The 27,254-nt window shown below is 40.3% G+C and overlaps 1 protein-coding gene across 3 annotated transcripts; it reads left to right on the forward strand.

Moving 5' to 3' along the window:
• Positions 1–441: 441 nt before the first annotated feature.
• Positions 442–27,254, forward strand: stag2b (STAG2 cohesin complex component b). Of its 3 annotated transcripts, none has more exons than XM_032554786.1 (34): positions 442–524; positions 2,566–2,695; positions 3,054–3,135; positions 3,230–3,373; positions 3,479–3,575; positions 3,679–3,755; positions 3,903–4,107; positions 5,956–6,107; positions 8,858–8,931; positions 9,021–9,144; positions 9,290–9,388; positions 9,545–9,624; positions 10,604–10,711; positions 10,825–10,936; positions 11,038–11,155; positions 11,250–11,353; positions 12,139–12,231; positions 12,335–12,424; positions 13,315–13,518; positions 14,265–14,335; positions 14,426–14,513; positions 15,508–15,588; positions 15,677–15,769; positions 15,862–16,036; positions 16,125–16,264; positions 16,358–16,459; positions 16,601–16,749; positions 19,640–19,768; positions 19,989–20,215; positions 20,304–20,532; positions 21,975–22,082; positions 22,188–22,317; positions 23,803–23,880; positions 25,620–27,254. In XM_032554786.1, exons 2-34 carry the CDS (start codon positions 2,652–2,654, stop codon positions 25,641–25,643), a joined length of 3,831 nt encoding a protein of 1,276 aa, XP_032410677.1. In that variant the 5' UTR covers positions 442–524; positions 2,566–2,651; the 3' UTR covers positions 25,644–27,254. The 3 variants fall into 3 exon arrangements, with proteins under 3 accessions (XP_032410677.1, XP_032410676.1, XP_032410678.1); XM_032554785.1 differs by having other exon boundaries at positions 471–659; XM_032554787.1 differs by having other exon boundaries at positions 471–659; positions 22,191–22,317.

Here is a 27,254-nt window from a genome sequence, read left to right on the forward strand (position 1 = left end):
TTACTCTGACTGGAGTGCAGGCATAAGGTCAGCAAAATTAATTGGTAGTTAATTGATTGCAATCAGTGTTGTAAGCTGATTTACATACAGTACAGACCCAAAGTTTGGACACACCTTGAGAAAGTGTCCAAACTTTTGGTCTGTACTGTACATTGAATGAAGAGCTGATGAGTTGTGATATTTTTGTATATTCCTAATATTGTTGTGGACCTTTTAAAATTCTGGTTTGTTTTAAAGGGGGTGATACAGGTGATCCAGTACATAAACAGTCTTACTGGTTTAAAATAGCTATAATCAGTTAAAAGCCTGTCTATATTCATTCTGTTCAATTGTGCGCTTTAAATTTTCCTGTCTGTGCAGGCCCCCGTTGAAATACGGGTGCAGTACCTATCGGTGGCCACTAGATGTCAGGCCATCGGCTTTGTTGCTAAAGGGGTCGATGTGGCCGCTAGGTGGTAGCTCTGCACCAGGATTTCCTCCTCCTAGGTCGTCGAAACAACAAACCGAACTACGGAGCGAGCGGGGTGAGAGAACGTCCGAAACTGCCTCTGACCGCGACTTTTAAACTCTTTTTTAACAGATTAGTAGCGGGATTGGGCGAGAGACTGGTTAAGAATAATAAAAGTTACGATTGTGCCCCGACTACATTTTACAACAAGGTAAGTTAGCTGTAAAATGGCGGAGAGCTATGTGGAACTTAGTTGATTTGTATTTTGCTAGCCAGGCTAGCTGTGGAGGAGCACAGAGCGCGGATGTCTGCGTGAACCGAGTCGCTGCGCTAGCTCGCGGTACAGAGCTAATTTGGTCGCTAGCTGGCTAGCGGAGTTAATTTTCGGCACAACTGCTGAAATTACACAGTTTGTAGCACAAAAGAGCGCTCTGTTGTTTTTACGTACACATTTACCCGCAATTTATTTGTAAACAAAGTGTTTGGTGCTTATGCAATACGGTACTGGAACTCCCGAGGCAAGATGGAGGACGCAAGGACGTGATGTTTTTTTAGGTAAGGCTAGCGCTAGCTGTTAACATGGCTAACTAGCGGTACTTGTTATCCGCTTGTTAAATGCCGTTTAACTATTAATATGTGCTTACTTTGGGACACATTTTATCTGTAAGTGTTATGTGGGAAAAGCGGACTTTATTCTCACGTTCAAATGGTTGATTAGCGTCATTGTGTATTGGCTAATTTTTATTAGCTTAGAGCTAGTACAGTAGAGCTTACGTTGTTTTGTTGTTATGATGTGGTCTTACAGACGTAACGACCGAGTTTCTAGGTGAAAAATCTGTCTGAAATAATTCGTAAATGTTCGCCGCCTTGCTTGTTCGACAACAAGCAGCTAGTTTTTGCCGAGTCGTGCATGCTTAGTTCATCAGATCTCAACTAGCTGACGTCGAGGAAAAGACACCGAGATCCTCGGTTCCTTAGCTGGTGGCGCTAGCACCAGCGGCGCACCGGTGTCAATTTTGACAGGAGCCGACGAAGAGCGCAGCTGCGTCGGCGTGGTTGGAGAGAATTGAGACGGTGATTTTTTGAAATCGCTGTTAGCCTCCATTCACATAGACCTGGTTCAAGGCTTCGCCTCTCTCGACGTGATACTCTGTTGCTTCTCTGTTACAACTTTGTAAGCGGCGCAGCCCGATTTGGCGCCACTTTTTCAGTCTACACCCATAAAACCGTGTCGACTTGTCAGGTACGATCCCATCACGAGCGGGGAAACACGCACGTAATCGTAACACCTGAAGAAATACTGTTTTGAGATAAGTTGTTACCAAGCGCATGTTTTCAATAGTTTGCCCTGCGCTTTTCTTTCTTTTTTTTTTGGATGTTTACTCGTATTTTCTAAGGAACATATCTTGTTATAAGCGCCGCTTTGCGCGTGTAGAACATCGATATCTTCTGAGTTAATTCCAATCGTTTCATTAAATTGTTCAGATCCTGTTTATGTAATTTATATACATAATGTAAGTTGCACTGGACCTTCTCCCAGAGCGGCAAATTGCACGGGTGGAGTTTGTTTGCGTTTCCCAGGACTGAACATTTTTGTCTCTCTTGGCGTTTTAATTCCAGCCCTTCATTGCAAAGGAAGCGTTTGCATTTCTTTGCATTGTTAGGGGAAAAAAAATCAAAACACCCAAAAAGTTCTGCCTACTTTTCAAGGTGATATGTATGGATGTCTATTTCACAACCGTGCAATGCGGCCTGTTGATGTTGAGCCTGCCCTTTCATTGGTTTACATATGTATGGGGCGGAATGGACAGCACCATATTTGGTCTTTGAGGATGAAACTCTCGGCTTGCCTGCATGACGTTATCCGTAAACCAAAAGAACCGAGGAAAGAGCAGCCAATAGGAGGACAGCAAGCGTGACAGTAGAGTTTGTGTCCGCCCCCTGTTACCATGTGAAACTTTTTTTTCCCCTCCTCTTTAAGAATTGGTTTCTCTCTACAGAGACCAATTAATGTTATCACATTATAGTTTTCTCTTAATTTGACGCTATTTATTGAAGTGTTTCTTAATATTGCTTAACTAGCTTTTTTGAAGCTTTTTCTTTTTACTATTTTCTAGGTCACATGCAACCTCCCCCGTCTCACTTTTTGAGAATAATCTTAAGTCAGTTGTAAAGTTGACGTTAACCAGAAGATGTTACAGAAATGATAGCAGCACCAGAGATACAACCAGAGTTCGCCTACCCTCAGTAAGTAACTACTTTTTGTTTGTCAGATACACACACAATTTGACTTGGGCTGGTGTATGATGTTCACTAAATAATAAACATACACTACAGTTCCACTGTATAATAGCAACCATGTAGCCAAATGCAGTTTAAAGCTACATTCGGTTATCAGTGATGAAATGCAACACTATGAATTGCAACAGTATGCACAGTTGCATACTAATGCACAGTATGCAACTTTAGAAACAATTTAATTGGAAATTTGAAACTGCCTTTTTAAAACCTTGGTATGTCTTTGTAGTGGTGACTAGCCCAAACCTACAGGCAATGTTGAAGTTGATATAAATGTTTAATCTGTTACTTTTTCTGCCTCTGCCAGGGACACAGATACCAGATTCTCCTCAGACACAGACTTCTCTGAGGATCCTGATGGAAGAAGTGGAACTACAGCTAAAGGAAAGGTATGGAAAGCACAGATTTTTCATTAGATATTAGCAAAAGTGTAGAGTTGTATTTGTAAACGCACCTCATTTTGGTGCTCTGTTCTTTCTGCAGGGTGGGAAGAAAGGGAAGAAGGCGGCAGGGGAGAAGGGCAAAGGTGGAAAGGGAGCAGGCCGCATAAATGGCCACCATCAGGAGAATGGCATGGAAAACATGATGCTGTTTGAGGTGGTGAAAGTGGGCAGGAGTGCAATGCAGGTAAAAAAAAAACAAAACCCTGATCTGATAGTAGAACAATAATAGTTACTGTTTTCTGGCAGTATTTTAATGTTTTTAAATGTATTTATTCCTCTTTATCCCCAGTCTGTTGTTGATGAGTGGATTGAGTCCTACAAACATGACAGAGATGTTGCATTGCTAGATCTCATCAATTTTTTCATCCAGTGCTCAGGATGTAAAGGTATTTAAGTTCAAAAGTCATTAAAAGCCAAATATACGTTTCCTAAATTATTCCTCCCTTTGGCAGAGTAGTAAATGTGCTCTAACTAGTCTTTATCCATCAGGCGTGGTGAGTGGTGAAATGTTTCGCAATATGCAGAACTCTGAGATCATTCGACGAATGACAGAGGAATTCGATGAGGTAAAGCATCTCAGATATCATTACTATAGCTTTTTTTCACTAATTTATATGTTGTTGTTTTTGTTGTTCCCCCCCCCCAAGATGAGCAGAAAACCGACTTTCTTTTGTAGTTTTTAATTATGTTTGTTTTGCTGGTCTCCCTTGTAGGACAGCGGCGACTATCCTCTCACCATAGCCGGGCCCCAGTGGAAGAAGTTCAAAACAAGCTTTTGTGAATTCATTTCCGTGCTAGTGCGTCAGTGTCAATACAGTATCATCTATGATGAGTACATGATGGACACGGTCATCTCCCTCCTCACTGGACTATCAGATTCCCAAGTCCGAGCCTTCAGACACACCTCAACGCTGGCAGGTAAGTTTAAAAAAATATACACTTTCATTTATTTTTTTTTATTGCAAGTAAGCTTGATTTTTGCTATGGTGAAATTAGTTTCTTCTAAAAGCCAAAGTGATGAAACGGAAGCAGAGATGCACCAGTCAGGCCTTTTCTGATTGATGCTATTTCAGGTTTAAAATAGTCTGGTCTCATGATTTTTGTTTCCTTTGTTTTAAAGACTGTTAATGCATGGAAAAAACAATGAGCTGCAGGTTCTTTGATGTAAAACACAGTTTGAAGTCCAGTTTCTGACTAAAAATAAAGCAAAATTTAGATCATCCCCATTAACACATTAATTCGTATGTCCCTAAGCCGATTTCTTTTTTTGTCATACCTTAAAAGTGCATCACAGTACATGCTGTTGGTTGATGTTTGTTTAACATCAACCAACTTTGCTTTGCTGGATTTAAAATGCAGAAAGAAAATTTAACTATTTTTGTTTTTAGCTAGTTTTATTGTTACTCGAAATGCCAACAACGAAAATAAACAGATTGACATTTCTGGTCATGCCGAGAGAAATCTATTTGTGCACATAACATTAAAATATAGGTTAAGTGTATTGCTCGGTTTATTTTGACCTGATTATTGAAATGATTGAAACTGCAATACTTATCTAGCCATTGGAAAAAGGAAAAGAAAATCAAAGCAACAAGTTCCCTACATTAAGCTTTTTTGTCATTTTGTTTTTTGTAGGAACTGATTTATTTACATTTTGCACCAAAGCTTTTGACAGTTTTCTGACCTCTGGTTTCTGTAAAGGTTTGACTTGTCAATATGGAGTAATAATTTTTACAATTTTGATTTCTTTTATTGAGAATAATATGAAAAACATATAAAATTAACATTCAGAATTTTTTTTTTTCTCCCACTATTGGTCAACTCGTCTTTGCATAAAGAATAGGGAAGACGTCTCACCTGGTGTGTGAAAGCAGATGTTGGAAAGCAGGGATTTACTAATATTTAAAGCAGAGGCGTCTTAACATCAGTCACACAGACTGACGTGACCCTGCTGCAGCTGATTAAAATAAATTAATTAACTCTTCTCATCATACCATCAAGTTCTGTTGGAGCCTGCTAATGACCCATTCATTCGATTCAGACTTGCAGAACCAAAGAGACGTTTAAAACATGTAGAACATGTTGTTGACCAACTGTTGGCACTACTGGTTTAACACAAACACAAAATAATTATGGAGTTCACATTCTGAACTTGCTTTAGGATAATTTTTAGCTGTTAGCACAGTTTAGCAACAAAAGCATTGGTATCTATATTTAAATGTGTAGATTTCCCAAAAGTTAAACTTTTCTACCTCTACAGACGACGACTAAAACTTATAAACACAGCATGGAAACACTGTTATAATACACTCAGCCTTAATGCTATCTGCTGAAGTCCTCACTCTCGTAGCCTGAGTGAACTACAGAATTGACTCGACTAGTACAAATTACAACTTCCTTTTTGTCTTACACCTTTGTTATGTCTAACTTAATTTTTAAACACATAACTGACATTGAAAATAGCTAACTTTTTAAATCACTTCTTTAAACTTCCACATACAAGAGTTGTCAGCACAACCTGGCGGAGCTTAAAGATGTCAATCTTGAGGTTCTCACTGATCCGAGCCAATCAAACTGAAAATTGGCCTAGTCCAGTCACCGGTTTTTTCTATATACATCTGTAAGTTGCTGTTCCTTTCATATACACAAGGTGTTTCATGGCTCACAGTTGGCGTTGTACAGAAAGAGTTTTGGTGTTTCTACAGCGATTCACACACATTGCTTTGCATCAACTTTTGTCTCTGTCATTTATGTCTTTCCTGACAGCTATGAAGCTGATGACCGCCCTGGTGAATGTAGCTCTAAACCTGAGCATTAACATGGACAACACCCAGCGCCAGTATGAAGCAGAGAGGAATAAAATAGTTGCTAAAAGAGCAAACGACAGGCTGGAGCTTCTCCTTCAAAAGCGTAAAGAGGTGAGCACCGCAGACTCACAAGGTGTTTAGATGCAAATATAAGACCACATAATTAATAATATTAGTAGTAGTTGTTGGTGAAGTAGCAATAGGTAAAACACTGTGCAATAGAATAGTAAACAGTTTGTTTCAATGTTACATCTTGTTGTTCGGGAAGTTTCGTTTTGCATGTATTTTGTGCTTGGGTTTCCTCCATTATAGGCATGGCAGACGTTACTTGCCCTGTCAGGCTAAACATCACTTGTTTGTTTATGAAATGTTTTGTAATACACCACTAACAGTGATGGTAAAGGTTGGTTAAACTAGGTTTATAGTTGACACACTGACCTAGGTGTGGATTGTAGCTGGTCACCTTTCATTCAAAATGGTCTATTTGGAAGGTGTTCGTCCAGAGCAGTTGTGCAAGTATGAAGGTTCTCTTTTCAGCAAATACTGCACCAACGTAAATGTAAAACAGAAAAGCCTCATTGCTCTCTCTGCTCCTGTACGCTCAGCATGAACCTCGAAAAATGTGGCCACACAGCTAGGTTTATAGTTGAGATATTGAACTGGGCGCTTGGGTGCCAACGTACGTGTCAAGTATAAAAGCCTCACCACTGGCTTTGCTCACGCACGCTCAACGAGAACTTTCAAAAGCGCATCCATATACCGGCCAAGTTATAGTCGCGCATTAGAGTTTCGCTTTGAGAGCTTGAGACTGAAGTGAACTCATACATCTTTGTGACCAAAGTATAATGAGTCTTGTTCTGGCTCTGTGGCTGCTTTTGCTATTTGGTCAAGTTAATACCGATGAGCCACACCATGAGCCAATTACAGACAGGTCCTTTTCATCCAGATTATTTCTTTCAAATGCTGCATTCACTTGGATAACCAATCATCACTAGAAAAGCAAAACATTACTAAACAGATTATTAGGATTTGGGAAAACACAAGACTTAATACAACAAATATTTAAGTATCGTCAATAATGCATCGTTGCCTCGTCAAATTTCCTGTCAGCTTTGAACATTTTTACTCTAAACTCTGCGGTTCGCTGGTGGACTTCCTTAGCTCCCCTACCACCAGACTCAGCAAGTTTTCTGGGCGATTCCCTGTGTGATTCATTGAGTCACCCACCAGTGGGTCGGGGTATGAGATGCTAAACGATGCCGCATGCTAGCTACTCTAATGCTACAAACTAACGCTACAACACTGATGTTTAACAGCAACTTTAGAAGGTCAGTAATACTCCTGCATCTGCCACAGTGAAGCAGTAAACCACCTGAAGGATACAAGCTACTGCTGTCTATGTACATATTAGCTTCACCGCGTTCTCCTACGGTACAAATTAGCGTGACAACTCAGTCGGCTACTAAATACTGAAGCAAGATGACAAACCAGTGCGCCCTCCCTTCCTTACCCCTCCATATGCTAATTTGGCTCATGATGACACCAGTTGTTGGTGGGGAAGAAAAAAACCCAACATTGCAACCTACCGTGCTGCTGTAGTTGATAACGAAAGAAAATATTCAGCAACATTTCCAGAAAGACAAAAATGTGATGCATGATATATCGGCACCAACATCTGTATCGACCGATACTAGTGATTTTTAAAAAATATATCGGTATCAGTCTGATTGGAGAAACAAAATACTTCCCTAATATTTATTTCCAACTTTTTGTGAGAGAGTGGGGAGCTCGGTGGTCATGTAGTAGTTGTTTGATCATGTGATATTGTTGAAATGCAGTGCAGTGCTGCTATTGAAGGAGTGAATTTCCCTTGCTGTTAAGATGATCTCGTCCCCCGAAACTATATATACTCATATAAGATGAATTTATTGTTATATTTTGCATCAATGTATTTTTTTATTTTGCAGTTGGCATCATTCATGTTGAGTAGTTGTTGCAGCCCTAATGCGGAGCTGTAATTTGAGAGTAAGTGTGTGGGTGAATAATAAAGTGCGGTCGTGTACTACTCCTCTCCTAGCAATGTGTTAATACTAATGCAACATTTACTCGTTTCCCTCTTACTGCGGAAACTATAGATCAGCTCGTGAATCATGAGTTGAGTTTCACCAGTTAAACTTTATCACATTTCCTCTGACATTTGGTGATGGACGTTTGCTAAAGACATCTAAAAAGCAAAAAGTCCTTCGTGAGGTTTTCCCACCAACTCAGTCCCACTGCTAAAAAGATGTGTGGTTTTCCACAGCCAGATAGCCAGGCTGGAGGATCTTTTATGTTATTAATTTCCAGTTTGGAAACATTTTTGGCCATGAACTAGGCAGATTAGGAACAAAGCTAATTCAGGAGTTCAACGTTTTGATTGGTTGTCCATCTCCGTTAGCGCTCTTCCAGCTCTTTAGTTGGTGCTGAAGTGCCTGTTTACCTTTGCAATCAGTTTAGAGGCATGAGCAAAAAACAAATGCTACTGTTCTGATCAACCAGGAAGTGGAGAGTGATTCTATTTATAAAAACCTGTTGCTGACTGGATGAAGTTTTTTTTTCCCCTCCCACCAGATCAAAACTGTAACTCAGTCGGTGTTAGAGCTGAGCTGCTCTGCAGGGTTATTTAGCGTGCGATTCCAGTTTGTTATACAACAGCGTCCGTACAACCAGGCACCCATCTGTTAGCTCAGTTTGCAGAGGTGTGACATTGCGAACCGTCACACATGGTTTGTTTCAATCCCTCCAGTTATCGTCGTTTAGGATTCCCATTTGACTTGCTGCTGTTTACTTTTTAAAAAAAAAATTATTCTGTTTTATTTCAGCTCCAAGAAAATCAGGACGAAATCGAGAACATGATGAATGCAATTTTCAAAGGAGTGTTCGTTCATCGATATCGGTACGTCTCTGAATAAAACTTTTTGTCGCAGAGAAGACAAACTCAAAATCTAGACATCCACTTTTCTGAACGGATTCTCGTGCCCACAGAGACTCGATAGCAGAAATCAGGGCCATCTGCATAGAGGAGATCGGTGTGTGGATGAAATTGTACAGCGATGCCTTCCTCAACGACAGCTATCTGAAGTACGTGGGATGGACGATGCATGATAAGGTACCGTGCTCTTCAGATTCATCTTTGCTGCTTTTATTGGTAAACTTGTCGACTGTAGGCTTAAATATGTTTTTCACGTGTGTATTTAAAAAAAAAAAAAAAAAAAAAGTTTGAATATCCCGCGCTGTTTCTGACTTGATTGCAGCAAGGGGAGGTACGTCTGAAGTGTCTGACAGCTCTGCAGGGCCTCTACCACAACAGAGAACTCAATGCAAGACTGGAGCTCTTCACCAGCCGCTTTAAGGTCAGCACCACCTGCTGGACGAATTTAAAACTGCAGTGATGATTTTAGTTTTCCTAAGAATGGGGAAAATAAAAACACAGCACATATTGCTGTGTTTTTATTGTGATGAATGACTTATTAAACCAGATTTTTCTCTTTATTTTAATTTGTTTTTAGGATCGGATCGTCTCCATGACTCTTGATAAGGAATATGATGTTGCAGTACAAGCGATTAAACTGCTCACACTAGTCTTAAAGTAAGTCTGTTAGTTTTAACATGTAGGGATGGGCAGTCATGAAATAAATCATTTGGTTTACATAAGTTTCAAACAAAAATTCTGTCATGTTATTTATTTTCTGTTATTTAAAACAGAAAAACATCAGTTATTCCTGCAGCTGTTTAAATGATACAATTATTATTGCACTTTGATTTATTTTTTATTTTGGTGTAAAGATTGAAGCAAGAACAGAGTAAATACTGACAGAGATTATTAGTCATTTCCAAATTAGTATTGCTGAGAATATTTTATATTGTTGCTCTTTATTAATAATCACAGCAACCAGGCTTTGTTTTGATGTGTTTAATGAAGAGGGGAAAAATCAGATTTTTCAGTGTTTAACCTGTCTGAGTAAATCAAGGAGAGTTTTTACTGATTCTGATATCTGACCAATTAATTGGTGCAATTCTGGGCCATCCACTCAAATGGCCTTAAAATGTCTTAAATTCAATCAAACAAAGTCACACAGGTCCTAAATTTATCATGGCAGGACTATACCATCTTGTACATTCTGTTTATGTTTTTATTTATTTTCAAATTGTGGATCGTTTCTGTCAGGCAAAAGTTTGAGTCACACTCAGACATTATTGCGTTCTGTGGCTCGAGACGGCTTCCCTTGCTAGCTAGCCAGCTTGTTAACATTTTTGCATCCATCGTGGATAAGTGCGAATTTATTTCTCAGTTGGCTGGACGAAGTTTGCACGTTTCTGTGGCGACGTTCTGCGTCGCCACAGAAACGTGCAAACTTCGTTCTGCGTCTCTGGCGCAGAATTCCATTCTTAGCGGTCTTAAAAAGTCTTACATTTAAGTAGAAACCATTGCACACATGGAAATAAAACTCCTGTCATGCAGGCATGTTGGTAAAAGGACTTAAAGTTGTGGGAAAAGGTTTTTTAAAACTTGCAGCTTCGGGTAGCTGTGAGCTGTTTGGTAAAGCTGCTCGTGTTCGTCTCTGCAGTAGTACGGATGAGGTCTTGACGCCCGAGGACTGCGAGAGCGTCTACCACCTGGTCTACTCGGCACACAGGCCGGTTGCAGTCGCAGCTGGAGAATTCCTCTACAAGAAGTACGTCAGAACTTGTTGAGCCATTGCTTGTTTTTCTGTATTTATAAAATATATATAAATAAAAAAACAGATACGAGACTCTCGCTGCTGTTAACGAAGGATTTTCCTTGCAGATTGTTCAGTCAGCGAGAACCAGAGGAGGAGGGCGCCCCGAAAAGAAGAGGCCGGCAAAGCCCCAACGCCAACCTCATTAAGACCACTGTCTTTTTCTTCCTGGAGAGCGAGGTAAGCTTCTCACTTCCCGTTCTCTAAGCTTCTCACTTCCCGTTCTCTGGCCGCAGCATATTTGTCCACTTCGTTCGGGGCTGACTCTCTCCGTCCTTCAGCTCCATGAGCACGCGGCTTACCTGGTGGACTCCCTCTGGGAATGTGGTGCAGAGCTACTGAAAGACTGGGAGTGTATGATCAGCTTACTGCTGGACGACCCCATGCCAGGAGAGGAAGGTACGCCTCCTTTTCCTTCACAACGTCCTGCACTAAAAGCATTTATAAAGCAGAAATGTCGTCCAAATGAAGCTGATTGTTTGTGTGCGTGTAGCTCTTACAGATAGACAAGAAACAGCTTTGATTGAAATCATGCTGTGCACTGTGCGTCAAGCTGCTGAATGCCATCCACCTGTTGGAAGAGGAACAGGCAAGAGGGTAGGAGGGATGCTTTCTTTCATATTCCTGACAATAGATTATGATTCTGTATTTTCTAGACATGAATACACATGTGGGAAAATAATAGCATGTGGAATATTTTTTTTCTGGACATTCTTTAATTTTTTTGTAAGCTCTAAAACTTCCTCCCTTCATGTTTTGGACCATTCTTCCTTTTTTTTTTACCTCCTTTTCTTCTTCCTTTTTCTGCCTTGATCTTTCTTTTTCCTATTTTACTCCCTTCCTTCCCTTTTTCTCTTTTTTTCCTTCCTTCTCTTTTTACTTCACTTTTTGCTTGCCATTATTCCTTTGGCTTCCCACCTTCCTCTTTCCTTCTTTTTTTACTTCTCTTTTTTTCATTTTTACCTTTGTTTTAACTTCCTTTTTGCCTTCCTTCCACTTTTACTTTCCCTTGATTTCCTTCCTTCCCCCTTTCTTAATTTTCTGCTCTCTTTCCTTCCCCTTTTGCCTTCCTTCAGTTTTTATTTTCCCTTGCCTTCATTCCTTCCTTCCCCTTTTTTCAATTTTGCCCTCTTTCCTTCCCTCCATTTTCTGTCTTCTTTTCTTTTTCTTTCATATTTTTGTAAAGGTCCAGGAATGCTGCTAATCTCAGTCTATTAAAATGTGGCAAATGGACATAAAGAGTGGATTTCTGTACAGTTTAAACATGTCACGCTTGCCGCCATCTTTAGTTGCTTTGACTTTCCATCCAAAGCTTTTACGGTTGTAGAAAAGCAAACCAGTGTCATGGACAGTCTTCTAACTAGTTTCCAACTCTTGATCAGGTAATGACGGCGAAAGAGAAGAAAACCCAGCTGGACGATCGGACACGAATAACGGAGCTATTCGCCGTGGCTTTGCCGCCTCTACTGGCCAAGGTAACGCCGCATCCAACTTTTGTTTCTATCAAGAATGATTCCGACAAACGTTGCAAAAAATAATAATAATATCCTGGAATGTATCTCTACCCCCCCCTTGCAGTACGCTGTCGACGCAGAGAAGGTGACTAACTTGTTACAGCTGCCTCAGTACTTTGACCTGGAGATTTACACCACAGGACGTCTGGAGAAGGTAAGACGAAGGAGAATTATTTAGACTTTCTGGCTTATGTGACTTTAACAAAATGATGTCACAACATCAGCTTCATCAGTTGTACAACTTTAATGTGTTAATCTATGCACAAAAGATGAGATGATTAATCGGTGAGAACCAGAATTCTAATTTTTTATGTCATGTATAAAAAAATATGTGGGAAAACAGGACACATCTACCCTAAATGATAAAAAAAAACAACAAATGTCAACAATATCCAACTTTTTTTTTCTAATTTAATTATGTTTGTAACCGTGTATTGTTTAATTTTTCTGCCAGTGTTTACAAAAAACATTTTATTCATCCCAGTTGTGCTTTTCTTAGTAATCTTTATCATGAGCTTCAAAATAAAAAACTTTAGGTTCAACTCGAGACACAATATTTTGTTGGTATTTTACATCACTCCACTTTACTGCATTAAAATTCATCAGCAGCAAGTGTGTGGGAATCTCTCAGCTCTTCCTGCTGAATCGTTTCTCATCAGATTTCCCCGTAAAGGTCAAATTTAACCGTATTAGCCTGGAAGGGGAAAACGGACCAACCTGTTTATCAAAGCATTTGTATCTTTTTATTACTCCAAGAAAGACGCCGGGGCGGCTCCGCTTTACATGTATCGATTCCTTCCTTTTTAATAAAAACCCAGCCTCCTTCGGGGCAGGTTTGTTTTCCAGGATAAACGATCAAGCCGATGGTTTGGGACACTGAAAACACGCGGGCTCGTGTTATCTCACCGATCCAATAATCCTGCTTTGTACCGCCTGGCCCGAGGCGAATTGTTCCAGCTTCCTTCTTGTTATTGTTACTAATAGATTCTTCCTTCAGAAAATGCGGTTAGCGTCGGCTATTGATCTGTTTACCGCTCTCCTCAGCACCTGGAGGCCCTGCTGCGTCAGATCAAGGAAATAGTGGAAAAGCACACAGACACTGAAGTTTTGGAGTCGTGCTCCAAGACGTACCACGCCCTCTGCAACGAGGAGTTCACAATCTTCAACAGGGTAGACATCGCTCGCTCGCAGCTCCTGGACGAGCTGGTGGACAAGTTCAGCCGGCTACTGGAGGACTTTCTACAAGAGGTGGGAGCCGCGTCTACCTGGAGGCGGTTTTTATCAGCATCTAGAGCTTTTGGAGTCAAATTTTCATTTTGGGCCACATCCAGATCATGAAAGTTCTCAAACATATGGATTAAAAATCCATTAACAAACTGCTAAAATATTAATAAATTACATTTTTTCACATTGATCAGTTCCTCTAGAATTTTGAAATTTTCTGTGAATTTTATTTTAAAAATTTTTCAATCAGAATCATTGATTTTTGTGGAGCTAAAATAGAAATATCTTCAACAAATTTAGCACTTATGCATGTTGGTAGATGTGACTCCTTGTTACTCGCTGTATCGATGGCGGATGATAAGTTCACATTTAGTAAAACAGCAGCATTGTAGAAGTAATACTGCCGCCTGCAGGTTGGAGTTGGCAGTCACTTAAACCCAATGTTTTTGATCATTTTTGCAGAAAATTTCCAATAATCTCACAATCATGCTTTTGCGTGAAGAAGTGCGGTAAAGTGTTCATTTTGCGCGAATTTCCGTTATCACAGATTGATGTAATTCGGCAGTATATAGTTAAAATGGCTTTGATTTGATTAAGAGACTAATATTTTAATAAACAATTATCTGATTGCATTCTGGAGGTACAAGCTACAGCGGGCCAGATTTGATCCTCATCCCTCGAGTTTACACACGATTTAGTTCTTTTTTTTGTTTGTTTTTGTTCTTCTCTCTCTCTACATAGTTTAATTATAATAATAAATCTCTCTCCAGGGTGAAGATGCGGATGAAGATGATGCTTATCAGGTTTTGTCGACTCTAAAGAGGATCACCGCGTTTCACAAGTATGAACCCATCACCACATCGCCGTACCCATGCGACTTTCCTCCATCTTAGAGCATCGTTAACATACGGTGGTGTTTTATTTGTCGCAGTGCCCACGACCTGTCAGGGTGGGACCTCTTTACAAGCAACTTCAAGCTGCTCAACACGGGTATAGAGAATGGAGACATGCCTGAGCAGGTAATGAAACATCCACAGCCGCTTACAGCGTGTCTCAAAAGTATTCACACTCCACTACGTTTTTCCCGTTTTATCGAGCTGCAATGCATTTTTATGTGATGGTCCAACACAAAGCAGCGCATAATTGTCAAATGGTTTTCAAAAATGAAGCTAGTAAGACGCAGTTAACCCAGGCGAGAAGGCAGGTAAACCAAAAAACTTGGTATAACTAGAGGCTGAAATATGACTCAAATTATGACAAAACATTTCGCTGGACGATAAATAGTCCCAGAAATTATTTTGATAAACGATAATATTGACGTTTTGATACAGTTTTCAAGTAATATATTTATAATGGCATAATGATGCAAGTTTGCCCTCTCGAAGACCAACACACTTAACTTTGTAAACAACTCTTAACACTTGTTAAGAGTCCATTTAAAATGTCTTCCATTTTAAATGGAAGACATTTTAAAATGTCCAAAATAAAATAACTGAAAATGATAAATAAAAAAGAAACAAAAACACACAACCAAAACCATAAATGAAAATTGTAATGTCTCTGTAAACAAAATCTCCCTGTAAAAATATCAATCATCAGAATGAAAATGATCAACTCATTTTAATTTGTCATGCGGCAGACTTAATGGAGGTTCAGTTTTCAGCAGGACAATGATCCTAATCATAGAGTCCGACCTAAAGCTTACTCATATTTTCAAGTGGCACAGTCAAAGTCCAGGTATAAATCCAACTGAGCATGTGTGGTAGGCCTTGAAAACTAAGGCATCAGAACGCTCTTCATGTGATCTGACTTCACTTGAACTCTTTTGAAAAAGATGAGTCTGTAGATTCTCAAAGATGATAATTCTGCTGACGTACCTTAAAGTTTGTGCGCTTGTAGCAAAATGTGAAAAGATTTAAGAGTTATTAATACTTTTACAAGGTGCTATGGAGTCTAAATACAATATTATTGATCATCTTTGTCTTTTATTGCCTCTTTTGTTCTCCTGAGCAGATAGTCATCCATTCGCTGCAGTGCACCCACTACGTCATTCTGTGGCAGCTGGCTAAGTTGTCCGAGGGCAGTTCCAGAAAGGTGAGGACTTTCAGTCTCTGTTTTGAAGTTAAATTGAGGAAAAAACATGTTGAACATCTTTAATAAAGTGGGTCTATTTTGCTGTCAGGATGACATGGTCAACCTGAGGAAGCAGATGAGGGCTTTCTGTATGATGTGCCAGCGCTACCTCACCAACGTCAACACGGCCGTCAAAGAACAGGTGACGCGGGGCGGGAGGAAAACCTGCAACATAAACTCCGCTCGACTTGTAGATGTTCTTGTGCGTAACATTTTCTCATCCTGCTCCAACAGGCGTTCACCATCCTGTGTGACCTTCTGCTCATCTTCAGCCATCAGATGGTCTCGGGAGGCAGGGAACACCTGGAGCCTTTGGTTTATTCGCCAGAGGACTCCTTACAGTCGGAACTGCTGTCTTTCATCCTGAACCACGTCTTCATCGACCAGGACGACGACACAAACAGCACAGGTACGAATTAAGATCCGAGTTTCTAGATCACCTGCAGCTGCCGCGGTGAACTCCTCACCTATGATCTTCTGGTGTTTTTTGCTTTTAGATGGCCAGCAGGACGACGAGGCGGTAAAGATCGAAGCTCTGCACAAGAGGAGGAACCTCCTGGCTGCCTATTGTAAGCTCATCATCTACTGTGTGGTAGAAATGAGGACTGGAGCGGACATCTTCAAGCAGTACATGAGAGTGAGTTTTACTTTATTCTTCATCATAATAGTAATAATGGGAATCTGCAAGAACAAAAGCTGAATCAGTGGTGTTTTGTTTTCTGTTTCTCAGTATTACAACGATTATGGTGACATCATCAAGGAGACCATGAGTAAGACTCGACAAATTGACAAGATCCAGTGTGCCAAGACGTTGATTCTTAGTCTGCAGCAGGTCGGTGAACAAGCTCGGTTTGGCTCGGCGATTGCTACTAAACCGATTTGAAACGTTTAGTCTGTTTTTCTAATTTTCAGTGTTTTATCCAACATTTGGACATTTTCAATGTTTGTTTGCTCGTGTGTACTCTGGCTGCAGCTGTTTAACGAAATGCTGTCTGAACTGGGTCACGGGTTCGACCGCTCCTCCTCCTCGTTCTGCGGGATCAAAGAGTTGGCGCGCCGGTTCTCCCTGACCTTCGGCCTCGACCAAGTGAAAACCCGAGACGCCATCGCCATGCTCCACAAGTAAGGCGTCGTTCTGTCCTTGCTGCTTCGCTCTTGTTGATTCTGTATGTGAAAGTTCAACAAATGTCGCCTTCTGCTGTGTTACCTTTTGCAATGCAGGTTTTCTTCTTCTTCTTCTATTTTTGAGTTATTATACTCTAGTTCAGTGTTTCCCAACCCTGGTCCTCCAGGCATACTCCTCTGCAAGTTTTAGATCAGTGGTGCCCAAAGTCGGTCCTCAAGGGCCGGCATCCTGCATGTTTTAGTTCCCTCCCTGGTTTAACGCAGCTGGATCCAATGATGGCTCGTCTGAAGACCTAAGGAGAACATTGACATGCTGAAAAGGTTGTTACTACCACCAGGGAGAGAACTAAAACCTGCAGGAGGCCTCGAGGACCGACTTTGGGCACCCCTGATTTAGAGGTTTCTCTGCTTCAAGCACACATGATTTCAATTGATGGCTGACTAACAGGCTGTTACTGAACTGCAATTGTCTGAATCAGGTGTCTTAAATCAGGGAAGCATCTGAAACACGCAGGGCAGTGTGCCTTGAGGACCAGGGTTGGGAAACGCCACACTAGTTGACGATTAATCGATAACTAACAATTTAGTTGTTAATGTTTTCAGTAATTAATCGCAATTCCTAAATTAGTTGATGATTATTTCAATAATTTATCACTGTAACGGCAAGAAACATTAGTTTTAATGGAGATGTCTGTGACGAATTGAATAAATAAAACATGAACAAACGTCCAGATCATCATGGAAGTGTCCACGCATTTTCACTATCATAGGTTTTTATGGGACAAATATGTTTGGTGTTTAAGTCAATTCTAAAGCATTTTTTTTTACTATAAAACAATTTTAGTTTTGCACATAGTGTTTTGTAAAAACAATATTCTGTTGAACCATATTGGACCACGTTAGACTGTCAAACAGAAAAACAGTAAATGGTGAACTCTAGCTATTGATTTGTTCGTTTTTTTTGTTTGTGTTGTTTTTTTCAGTCATACCATAATTACGTACCTTTTAGGTCAATAAACATGATTTAAATTGAATTCAGAAAAATAAAACGGAATTCGGAAAATAATGAAAGAAATTTTATTGGGTCTTACATCCATCAATTTGCCTCACGTTCCATTCGTCTTTGATTTCTTTGGTTTTTACAGATCCCACATTTGAATCTGTAGAAATATCTCTAGAAATATCTATTATGAATTCATAGTTAACTTGGAAAGGGGGTGGGGGGAAGAAAATCTGAGCCTCAAGCAGTTTGACATTTTGACTTGAAACACACATAGGAATCTTGTCTTGTACGATAGTCTGTTGTTGGGTTAGCGGTGTGCTCAGAATCAGAAAAGGGTTTCCTACACCTTGTCTTTTGCCGTGGATTATTTAGCTTCTCAGTGTAACATTCAGGCCAACACTCAAAGGAAATCCCAGCAACTAGTAGAATGCAGTCCAGTACATAACAAAATTCATTTTACAATGTAATAGGACAGCTGAGCCCTATAAAGTGGAATCACGGTAATCCGAACCAAAGTGATAAATGCCCAGACCTCTTCAATAAATATAGAATTACAGGGAGTTGGAGTTTATAAACAAAGAGTATAAAAAGGAGATTATTCTTTGCAGGAATGCTCGGCTTAAAATACTTTGGTTTTAAGCGGCTTGTAAACGTGTCTAAAATATGAGCGGTTCTGAGCACCGCTAGCTGGGAATCCACGTCTGGTTTATTAAGCTCCCTATAAAGTATTGGAGACGTTTGTGTCGTGTAAAACCGAGGCTGACTTTTCAAATGCACTTTTCAAAAACAGTCTGGTCTTTATAGTGAAGGATGAACTGTGTGTTTTATTTATTCCAACAGAATTTATCATTGAAGGTTCTCATAAAAAGAACCAGACCTTTTTATGGGGACTGCAACTAATGATTATTTTGTAATAAATTATTCTATGGCTTATTCTTGCGATTAGTTGATGAATCAGAAAAATTTTTTTTTTGGCTCATTCTGCAGCTTTATTTTTATTTGAGACTTTTTTTTTTTTTACACAACAGTTTAGAAATGCATTAAACTATGCAAATAAGCAAATAATTCAAATACTTTTTTTAAATAAAAAAATACAAAATTTATTGCCTACAATGCAATAACATAACATTCCTTTATTGTACTCAAAGGATGCATCTGCAGCTAAAGAAATTTAGTCATCTAATAAAAATTAAACAGCAAAAGGAGCCTAATGGGATTTTTATTTATTTATTTATTTTCCCAGATTTAGAACACATAAAAGCTAAAACTATGTCATTTAAGGAAGTCTGGGTATATCATATTTTCAGAAAGTTATTTGTATTTTTTTTTTTAATTATTATTATTTCTATATATTTTTTTCTGTATAGTTTCAGTGTAATCACTGTTGAGGGTGGTGTTCCTACAGCACATGGCCGTTTTTAGAGTCTGTGTACTCCAGTTAATGATTAATCAATTACTAAATTAGTTGGCAATTATTTCAACAATCGATTAATCACGATTAATTGTTTCAGCCCAACTTACTTACTTCTCTGAGGGTGTTTGTTCTTTCAGCAAATAGCCATTTTTAGTCTGTTTACTCCAGTTAATGATCACTTGACTACTAAATGAGTTGACTAGCATTTCAGTAGTCGAGTAAGCACTTTTAATTTGTTATTTTAATGTAATTTCTAGATGTTTGTAAAATTTTAGCCATGAGTATCTTCACTTAAGTGAAAAGCAATGTTTTTAGTGATACTGTTTATTTATTTATATATGTATACAGTATATATATATATATATATATATATATATATATATATATATATATATATAAAAGCAGTTGTTTTTATCATATTTCTTGCTCACAGCGTTGTATTTTCCCTCTCCCTGCGTTTTGTTTTCCAGGGACGGTATAGAGTTTGCGTTCAAGGAGCCCAGTCCTCAGGGAGAGGGAGGCCCTCCCCTCAACTTGGCCTTCTTAGACATCCTCAGCGAGTTCTCCTCCAAGCTGATGAGACAAGACAAAAGGACTGTGTAAGAGTTCGCTGCTTGTTTTCCCGCTGAACGTCGGGCTGCTGCTGCTGCTGCTGCGTTCCAGATCTGCAGCTCTAGATACGGAGCGCAGCAGATGTCTTTGACAAACAGAGCAACTGGCGTTCTGCTGCCCCAGTTGGTGGAATCTGCACCTGGTCTTGTGTGTCAAGTTGGTCGCTCTCAACGCGTCTGACATGCCCTTCCTGTTTTCCCCCGTCAGCCACATGTACCTGGAGCGCTTCATGACGTTCCAGATGGCTCTGCAGCGAGAGGACTGCTGGCTTCCGCTGATCTCCTACAGGAATTCGCTGCAGGCGGGTGGCGACGACGACACCATGTCTGTGATGAGCGGCTACTCCAGCCGGGGCTCCTCGGTCCGCTCCAAGAAGGTGAAGCCCCCGGCGGCGACGGCCGGAACGTCGGCGGCAAAGAGGAAGCTGCCGGAAGGTTTGAGAATGCCAACTTTTATCGATTAGCGTTCGCAGACCTCTAAATGTTGACCGGGGTCGAGCATGTGGCGGTTTTCTCGTTCCAGAGGAGAGCAGCAGCGGCGACGTCTGGCAGCAGAGCATTCAGACCCCCGTCATGTTGCCTTCCCCTCATCTCACCTCCACTGCCATGCGGGACCCCAAGAGGGGGCGGGATGACAGCTACATGGGGGTCTACGCGCTCCCCCATGAGCAGCAGCCGCCGCCCCACCCTCACCCGCACCAACAGCACCATCCGCAGACGCCTCAGCACCACCAGACTCCCATGGATTACAAGTACACACCCCTCACTTCCTCCACCTCCCACTGCTGGTTTGCTTTCAGTTTCACGCGTCGTCCTGCGATCACTGTCCCACATGGGAGGAGTTGCTCTGAGTTTGGAAAATATAAACCGTTATGACGTTATGCAAAGTGTGTATCAGGGTGGAAAAGTATGGATGTGATGGTTTCCTGGTCTGGATAGGGATGGGGAAGAAGGAAAATTCTACTTTGTCTCCTTCTTTTCTCTCTTTCTCTCCCTCTCTCCTTTTTTCCTTCTGTCTTTCCTGCCTGTTTTTCCTTTCTTTCTTTTCTTCCTTTCTAGTCTCGTTTCTTCTTTCTACTTTCTTCCTTCCTTTTAGCTCTCTTCATAGTCGCTTCCTTTCTTTTTCTCTCTTTCTTTTCTTTCTTCCTTCCTTCCACTTCCTTTTCCTCCACAACATTTTCAGGTTCCATGTTTTAAGCCTGCTCAGTGTGAAAAAGTCTCACATGAATTTGAAGTAAAGTTGCAAATCTGAATCTAGGAAAGATCAAATAAAAACAGACCCCCAACTATAGTGGGACAGAGCTCAACGTAGGATCAGACGTTCTCAGACACTTTCAACAAATCTATAATCTTGTGTCACTTGGATGCATTTCATCGAATCAGTGGAAACTAAAAATCCCCCTAGGTGTGGGAAAATGAATAAACCTGTCAAAGGTAATGCAATTTTTCTAAATACAGTTAAGAAAATTAGTCCACGTAAATCTCTTATTAGATTCCTGATCCACGCCTTCTTCCAGCCGACTTTAAGTATTTATTTGCTCGTGTACTTCTGTTCCTTCTAAAATCACAGAGTTAAAGGTTATTCCTGCAGTCAAACTGTCAGACGTTTCCGTGGCTTGACGCTGTCTAAACAGGGTTGATAACAGATAACGGTCTGTAATGTAAAAGGCTCAGGCAGAGGTCGGGGGGGAGAGAGAGCAGTCTGATCTGTGCTGTTGCTTCCAGTTCAAATAAAAGACTCTGTCCCAAACGTTCAGCCACAAACATCACCTTTCAGCAGCGGTTTGTTTGTGCTCACCAAAAAAAATAAATAAATTCACCATATCCACAGTGCAGAAACCCAACCCTTCAATACCGCAAGTTTTCCTTATTAATTCACCCAGGCTTGCGTCCAGGGCAGCGATTCGGTTTGGTGGTTCGCTCGCTGGCCGAGCGGACGGAGCCAGGATGCATTAGGACTCTGCTCAGTCATTCCCTGTCCGCGCTTTTTAATTCAGAGGCCAAAACCGGTCGCAAAACTGTTTGCACTCCGCCGCCTGCCAAGCGGCCGGCCCCCGCTCTGCTTATTTATTTGCCTCGAACGCCTCGCGGGCGCACAGCCAACGGGAAATTGAAGCCTCGCCTGACACATTTAGTGCCATCTCCAGTTAAAGCGCCAGAGGTGGGAGGAACTCATCCGCCATTGTGCGTCCAGTTCCCAGGTGACGTGGATGCTGGCCCAGAGGCAGCAGGAAGAGGCGCGCCAGCAGCAAGAGAGAGCCATGAACTATGTGAAGCTCAGGACCAATCTGCAGCACGCCATGTAAGACCCCCCCCGAAGGCCAGCTGCTGGGCGGAAAGGCGCAGGTCGCCGCTGTGGTTTGCTAACCATGTGACTTTTTTTTTCTTCTTTTCTTTTTTTGTCCAGCAGTCGGCGCGGCACCGGGCTCATGGAGGAGGATGAAGAGCCCATCGTGGAGGACGTGATGATGTCATCGGAGGGACGGATGGACGACCTCAACGAAGGCATGGACTTTGACACCATGGACATCGATCTGGTAAGACGCAAGGAAAGAGTTGCTGACAGTTTAGAAATAAACTGAACTTGAGAGATTTATTTTTACGTTTTTTTTTTTTTCCACATTGCTGCTTTCTAGTAGCATTTGTTTTTTTTAAATTCCCTTCAGTAAGTGGCCCGAATCTGTATTAGACTTTTATTCAAAGAAATTCCATGAGAAAATATCTGACTTTTAGCCCGATTGGTGATCCATGAATGCACCACACTAACTTGAAGGAAGAAGACTGAAAGCCGTTTTCAGTATCAGTGAGATACAGGAAGCAGAGACAAACTTTAAAAAGTTTAAATGGGTTTTCTGTTCAGAATTACCACAGGTTTCCCCTGTTGTGCAAGAGAACGAGACTTTCTGCAGATGACAGGAAGGTTAAAGGCCAGTACAGCAAAGCTGTGCTGTCTTTGGACCAGGAACCCAGATTTTCCTAAAATTAAACCAAAACTTTAATTTATCAATTTATCGCTCAGCTCTAATTTGAACTGTTTAGTCTGCAAAATGTTTGGCAGGAAGGCTTTAGAAAACATTTTTATATCCTCCTGCACTATATTTCTTCAGGACAAATGAGGCAAAAGCAGCACAGAGATCAAAAATGAGCCATAAAAGTCTGACCACTGCGGCTCCAATCATAAATGTTGAGGAAACCACCTCAACGTTGCTTCGTCGGAGCCAGTACTTGAATGCACCGACACCAGACTCACCTGAACACAGATGTAGTTTGTCTATGAAAAGAAGTGCAAATTCTTAAAAGCAAGAACTTTTAATCATCCACTTTTTCTTGGTTGGTCTATTGTGAAACTTTAAAAGTAAAAAAAACAACCATAAAATATTTCTGAACATTTCTGGAGATTAAACCATTTTAGCACCAAGCTGCTGTCAGGTTTTTCAAATTATTATTATTTTTTTCTATGCTGATATTGAACTTCAAACCTCAGCCACAAATGGCTTCTTGTACTTTTGTTGTTGTTGCTGCCACCTACTGGCACGTCAGAGATCCTCTGAAACGGTGAAAGAAATTGCATAAAAAATATTCCTAGCGTGTTAAAACCTGACAACATTTGTGCTTTCTTCATTTCCATCAGCTCCTCTGATGGAAATGTTTTTGTTTGGTGTACCGACTGCAACATTTTCCAACAGAAACCCCTTCAAGAAGCGGCTGACTTGTAGAGAAGCACTGATTTATGTTGTGTGCTGGCAGTAGCAGCTGTTGGTACAACATTAAGATTGATAGCAGAGTCACAGAGAGCATGCAGATTTACTTTAAAACCCACATCTAAGTTTCACCCTGCGTAAATATTTCTGTTTGCTATGAAGAGTTGCACCAAGCGGTAAGTGCATTCCAGCTCCAAATATTGTCTAAATTGATTCTGAAACATTTTTTCCTCATGAGTAAGGAGGTTTGACGCAGAGCTCGCCTTGATTCTCCCCTCCCTCCCCACCTCTCTCTAAAACTCGACGTTTCTCCTCTTTCAGCCGCCGTCTAAGAACCGCCGCGAGAGGTCTGAGCTCAAGCCGGACTACTTTGACCCCGCTTCTATCATGGATGAATCGGTAAACTTTTAAGAGTTCCCCCTCCAGCCCCCCACTCCCATCCTCTCTAGACTGTGTTTTATTTATCGCTTGGCAAACAAATCCCAGTATTTTCATTATGCGAAGCTGAAATTAGTGGCTTGTAAACGAGAAGTTTGATTGGACAACGTCCAGCGGAGTGGAGTCGTTTTTTTTGGCCACTCTCCCGGCGCTGAGCGATGTCTTCTGAAACCTTCGGAAAGGTTCATTTGACCAGCTGGTGGCCAAGTGCAACATTATTGGGCGTCTCGGTGCTGCGATTAATGCTAGTGCAAACAACCTACAGACTGCAATTCTCCTTTTAGCTGGCAGAAAGGGAACATGGGGACTTAATGTAGAGGGGTTTTTTTTTGTTAGTTTCATCTAAAACTGAATCTTTAAAATCACATCAGCAAATAAGTTCTCTTTGCTTCAGTTTTTCCTTCTGTTGTGGCTGTAAAAAAAAAAAAAAAAAAAAAAAAAGGCGGGGCTGTGGGGGAGGTTATATTTTATTTTTTTTAAGCACAAATTGAACGTAATCAGTTTAGAGGGACACAAAAGAGAAAGAAACAAACTGTAACTATGACAAACTTTTTGCCAGTTGCAATCATGAAAACGTTAACGGTATCGTTCCTCTAAAGTCATTACTTCTTTTTTTTGTGTAGTTTTGGGTTTTCAAAAACAAACAGCGGGAGCCGGATTTAACCCTAGAAGAACTCTGACAACTCTACTAGTCTGTTCAGTCAGAAAGTCGCATCCAACCGTGTGTTTGCAACTAGTTTTTTTTTGCTTATTTTGTGGCAGAGCTGTTGAATATGTAGTGCCTAGCAAAGGTTTGTTTCATGCTACAAACTTCATTGTGTTTTATCAGGGTTTTATGTGACTTACAAACATAAAGTAGAGCATCACAAGGATGCCTGGTTTTCAAAAGGTATTTACCAACATTTGATGATGCTAACATGCTTTGATATTTAGGCCCCATTTTACTCTGATGGCTCAAAATAAAAATCCAAGAAGTGGAGTTTCGGAAGCAACCAAACTAGAGACTTTTGTGACAAAGAGGCTCTTAAGAATTGATGGGAAGAAGATACATCCAGGTTCCTGGATAGAGGCAGAAGTTGCTCCTGTTCACACTATTGCACAGTCTAATTTTTAAATAGTTTTTATTTCTCTCTTACTCATGTTACAGTTTTTGTCATATCTCTCATTAAGTTTATGTCAGATTTTGTGCATCTTAAAAAACCCCCGACTGTTTGTATCCTACCTTCTTTTTTTTTTTAAAGTCTGTTAAAATGGCCTAGTTAAAGTTCAGGCTGCAATCAAATTGAGAATCCATGGCGCGGTTTAAAAAAAAATAAAAAATACCATTCAGACGCTCCCCAGCTCCAATGAAGAACAACCCTGAGAATCCTCTTCATAAGACCAGTCTTCAGTCAGAGGCTTCTTCAGAGTCGCTGTAAGACGGACTGCTACAGGGGAGATAGTTCCTGCCTACAGTTTTCAGCATCTACAACAACAATTTGAAGCGAAGTTACAACATTTGATATGAAAGTGTTTTATAATGAATTTGATTTATTTTGGAAAGAAAAATGGAACATTTGCTTCCTCTTCCTTCTAATTATAATCTCCTTTGAGTTGGTATGTCACATAAAACACAATCGCTTTTGTGGTTGCAACAATGTAGTTTAAAAAAAAACAACATCTGGAAAGAAATAACCCTTGTGTGTATGTGTTTCTCCTAGGTCCTCGGGGTGTCCATGTTTTAAGCTAAACTCCAGAGGATTCTGACGCTGGGATTGCAGAAGAGACGCTTTGTATTTAAAGAGAATTATTAGATGCGAAAACAGAAGTGTTTTCTGTAAGAAAAAAATAACGGAGAAAAAAAAAAAAGAGAAACAAAACAAAACACACACACAAAAAAAAAGAAAAAAAAAAACACAAACACATTCTGGCTTGTACTCCACGTGGACCAATGACAACCCACACTCAGTGTTGCTTGCTCAGAGAGGACTTTGTTTCAGAAACTTTTACTTTTATAATCTTGGGTGAGCTCTTCCTGTTCGAAGCTAGTGTTAAACAGGCCACTTCCAAAACTTAGTAGAAAGCAAGAGGTGTCTGAAGAGAAAAAAAAAAAATCAATAGCTTTTCTTCTTCCTCCTTTTTTTCTTTTCTTTTTTTTTTTTTAAACATGGGGATGAATTGGTGTGTTTTTAACTTAAGAAACTTTTTTTTTTTTTTTATGTCTAACCCTTTTTACAATTGTAGTAAGTTACCAGGTGTGAAGTAGTAATTTATAAACAGACTGTAGTAGCTTGCTTGTACTGTGTTAGCCAAGTGGATGGAGGTCCTTCTGTTTGTGCTTTTCTTCCTCTCCCCCCTCCGCTTTTTGTTTATAAGTTTATTTTCCTCTCATCTCTTCAGTTTTTGTTTTTTTCCCCTCTCCCCGTTGTTGGGTCTGAGTTGAGGTCCTGATAACCACTGGTGGTTAAAGATGTCGAGATGTCGCGTAGAATCAGTTCAGATCCCTTTCATGCTGTGAAGATTCCCGGACTCCCGAGTTCCAGACTCCCTGTTAAACAATCAGAGGTTTTGCTCGCTCCTTAGGAAAATGGAAAAAATCTGCCCTCCCCTCCGGAAGAAAGAGTAGTGTCGCTGTGGGAAGGTAGCTCAAAGAAAACACCCCCCGCCCCGAACCTCTTTGTTTTTGTTTTTTTTCTTAACTAAATTCTCACAGCATAATGTTTAAAATGGGTATCTCCGCATTTTAAATAAAAGTTATATATGAATCGGTGCTGATTTTATATATGTGCTTTTGTTTTTGTTTTTTTTGTTCTTTTTTTCCAAATCTTAAGCCCGAAAGTTTGAGAAATGTATAAGTAAAACTTAAAAAAAAAAAAAAAAAAAAATGAAAAGAAAGCATGTGAAGCCATGCGTCAAGGAAGATTTTTAAATTTGTATTTTTAAGTTCCTATATATTTTTTTCCTTTCTTCTTTGTCTTGATACCGTCTTTGAATTTCTACCTTTTTTCCTACGTGTAAATTAGTTTGGATATAACTAATGAAAAAGAACTTGTGAAATTGAGCTTTTAAGGTTTTTTCTCAGCATTGAAAAGAGTCCTGTCACAAATGATGATGATAATAATAATAATAATAATGGAGAAAAAAAAAAAAAAAAGATGCTTCTAGATTTCAAACGTCTCAACCTGTAAGGCAGTCACTCAGACAGTACTGAACTCCGACGTTATTCAGCAGCGCTGTGGCAGCTAGACAAAAAGCTTAGATTTTGACATATATTTGTCAACACGAGTTTCAATGAAATGTTTTGTCTACTGAGGTTGTTTATTTTATAGTCATTCCATGCTTAAGCCTTAAAAAAA

This window comes from Xiphophorus hellerii, chromosome 23, assembly GCF_003331165.1.
Source record: "Xiphophorus hellerii strain 12219 chromosome 23, Xiphophorus_hellerii-4.1, whole genome shotgun sequence".
Taxonomy (NCBI): domain Eukaryota; kingdom Metazoa; phylum Chordata; class Actinopteri; order Cyprinodontiformes; family Poeciliidae; genus Xiphophorus; species Xiphophorus hellerii.

Coding starts and splice junctions, on each gene's coding strand:
- stag2b (XM_032554786.1), top strand. CDS start 2,652: ATGATAGCAGCACCAGAGATACAACCAGAGTTCGCCTACCCTCA. Junction 16,265..16,357: donor TCTTCAAGCAGTACATGAGA/GTGAGTTTTACT, acceptor TCTGTTTCTCAG/TATTACAACGATTATGGTGA. Junction 19,769..19,988: donor AGACAAGACAAAAGGACTGT/GTAAGAGTTCGC, acceptor TTCCCCCGTCAG/CCACATGTACCTGGAGCGCT.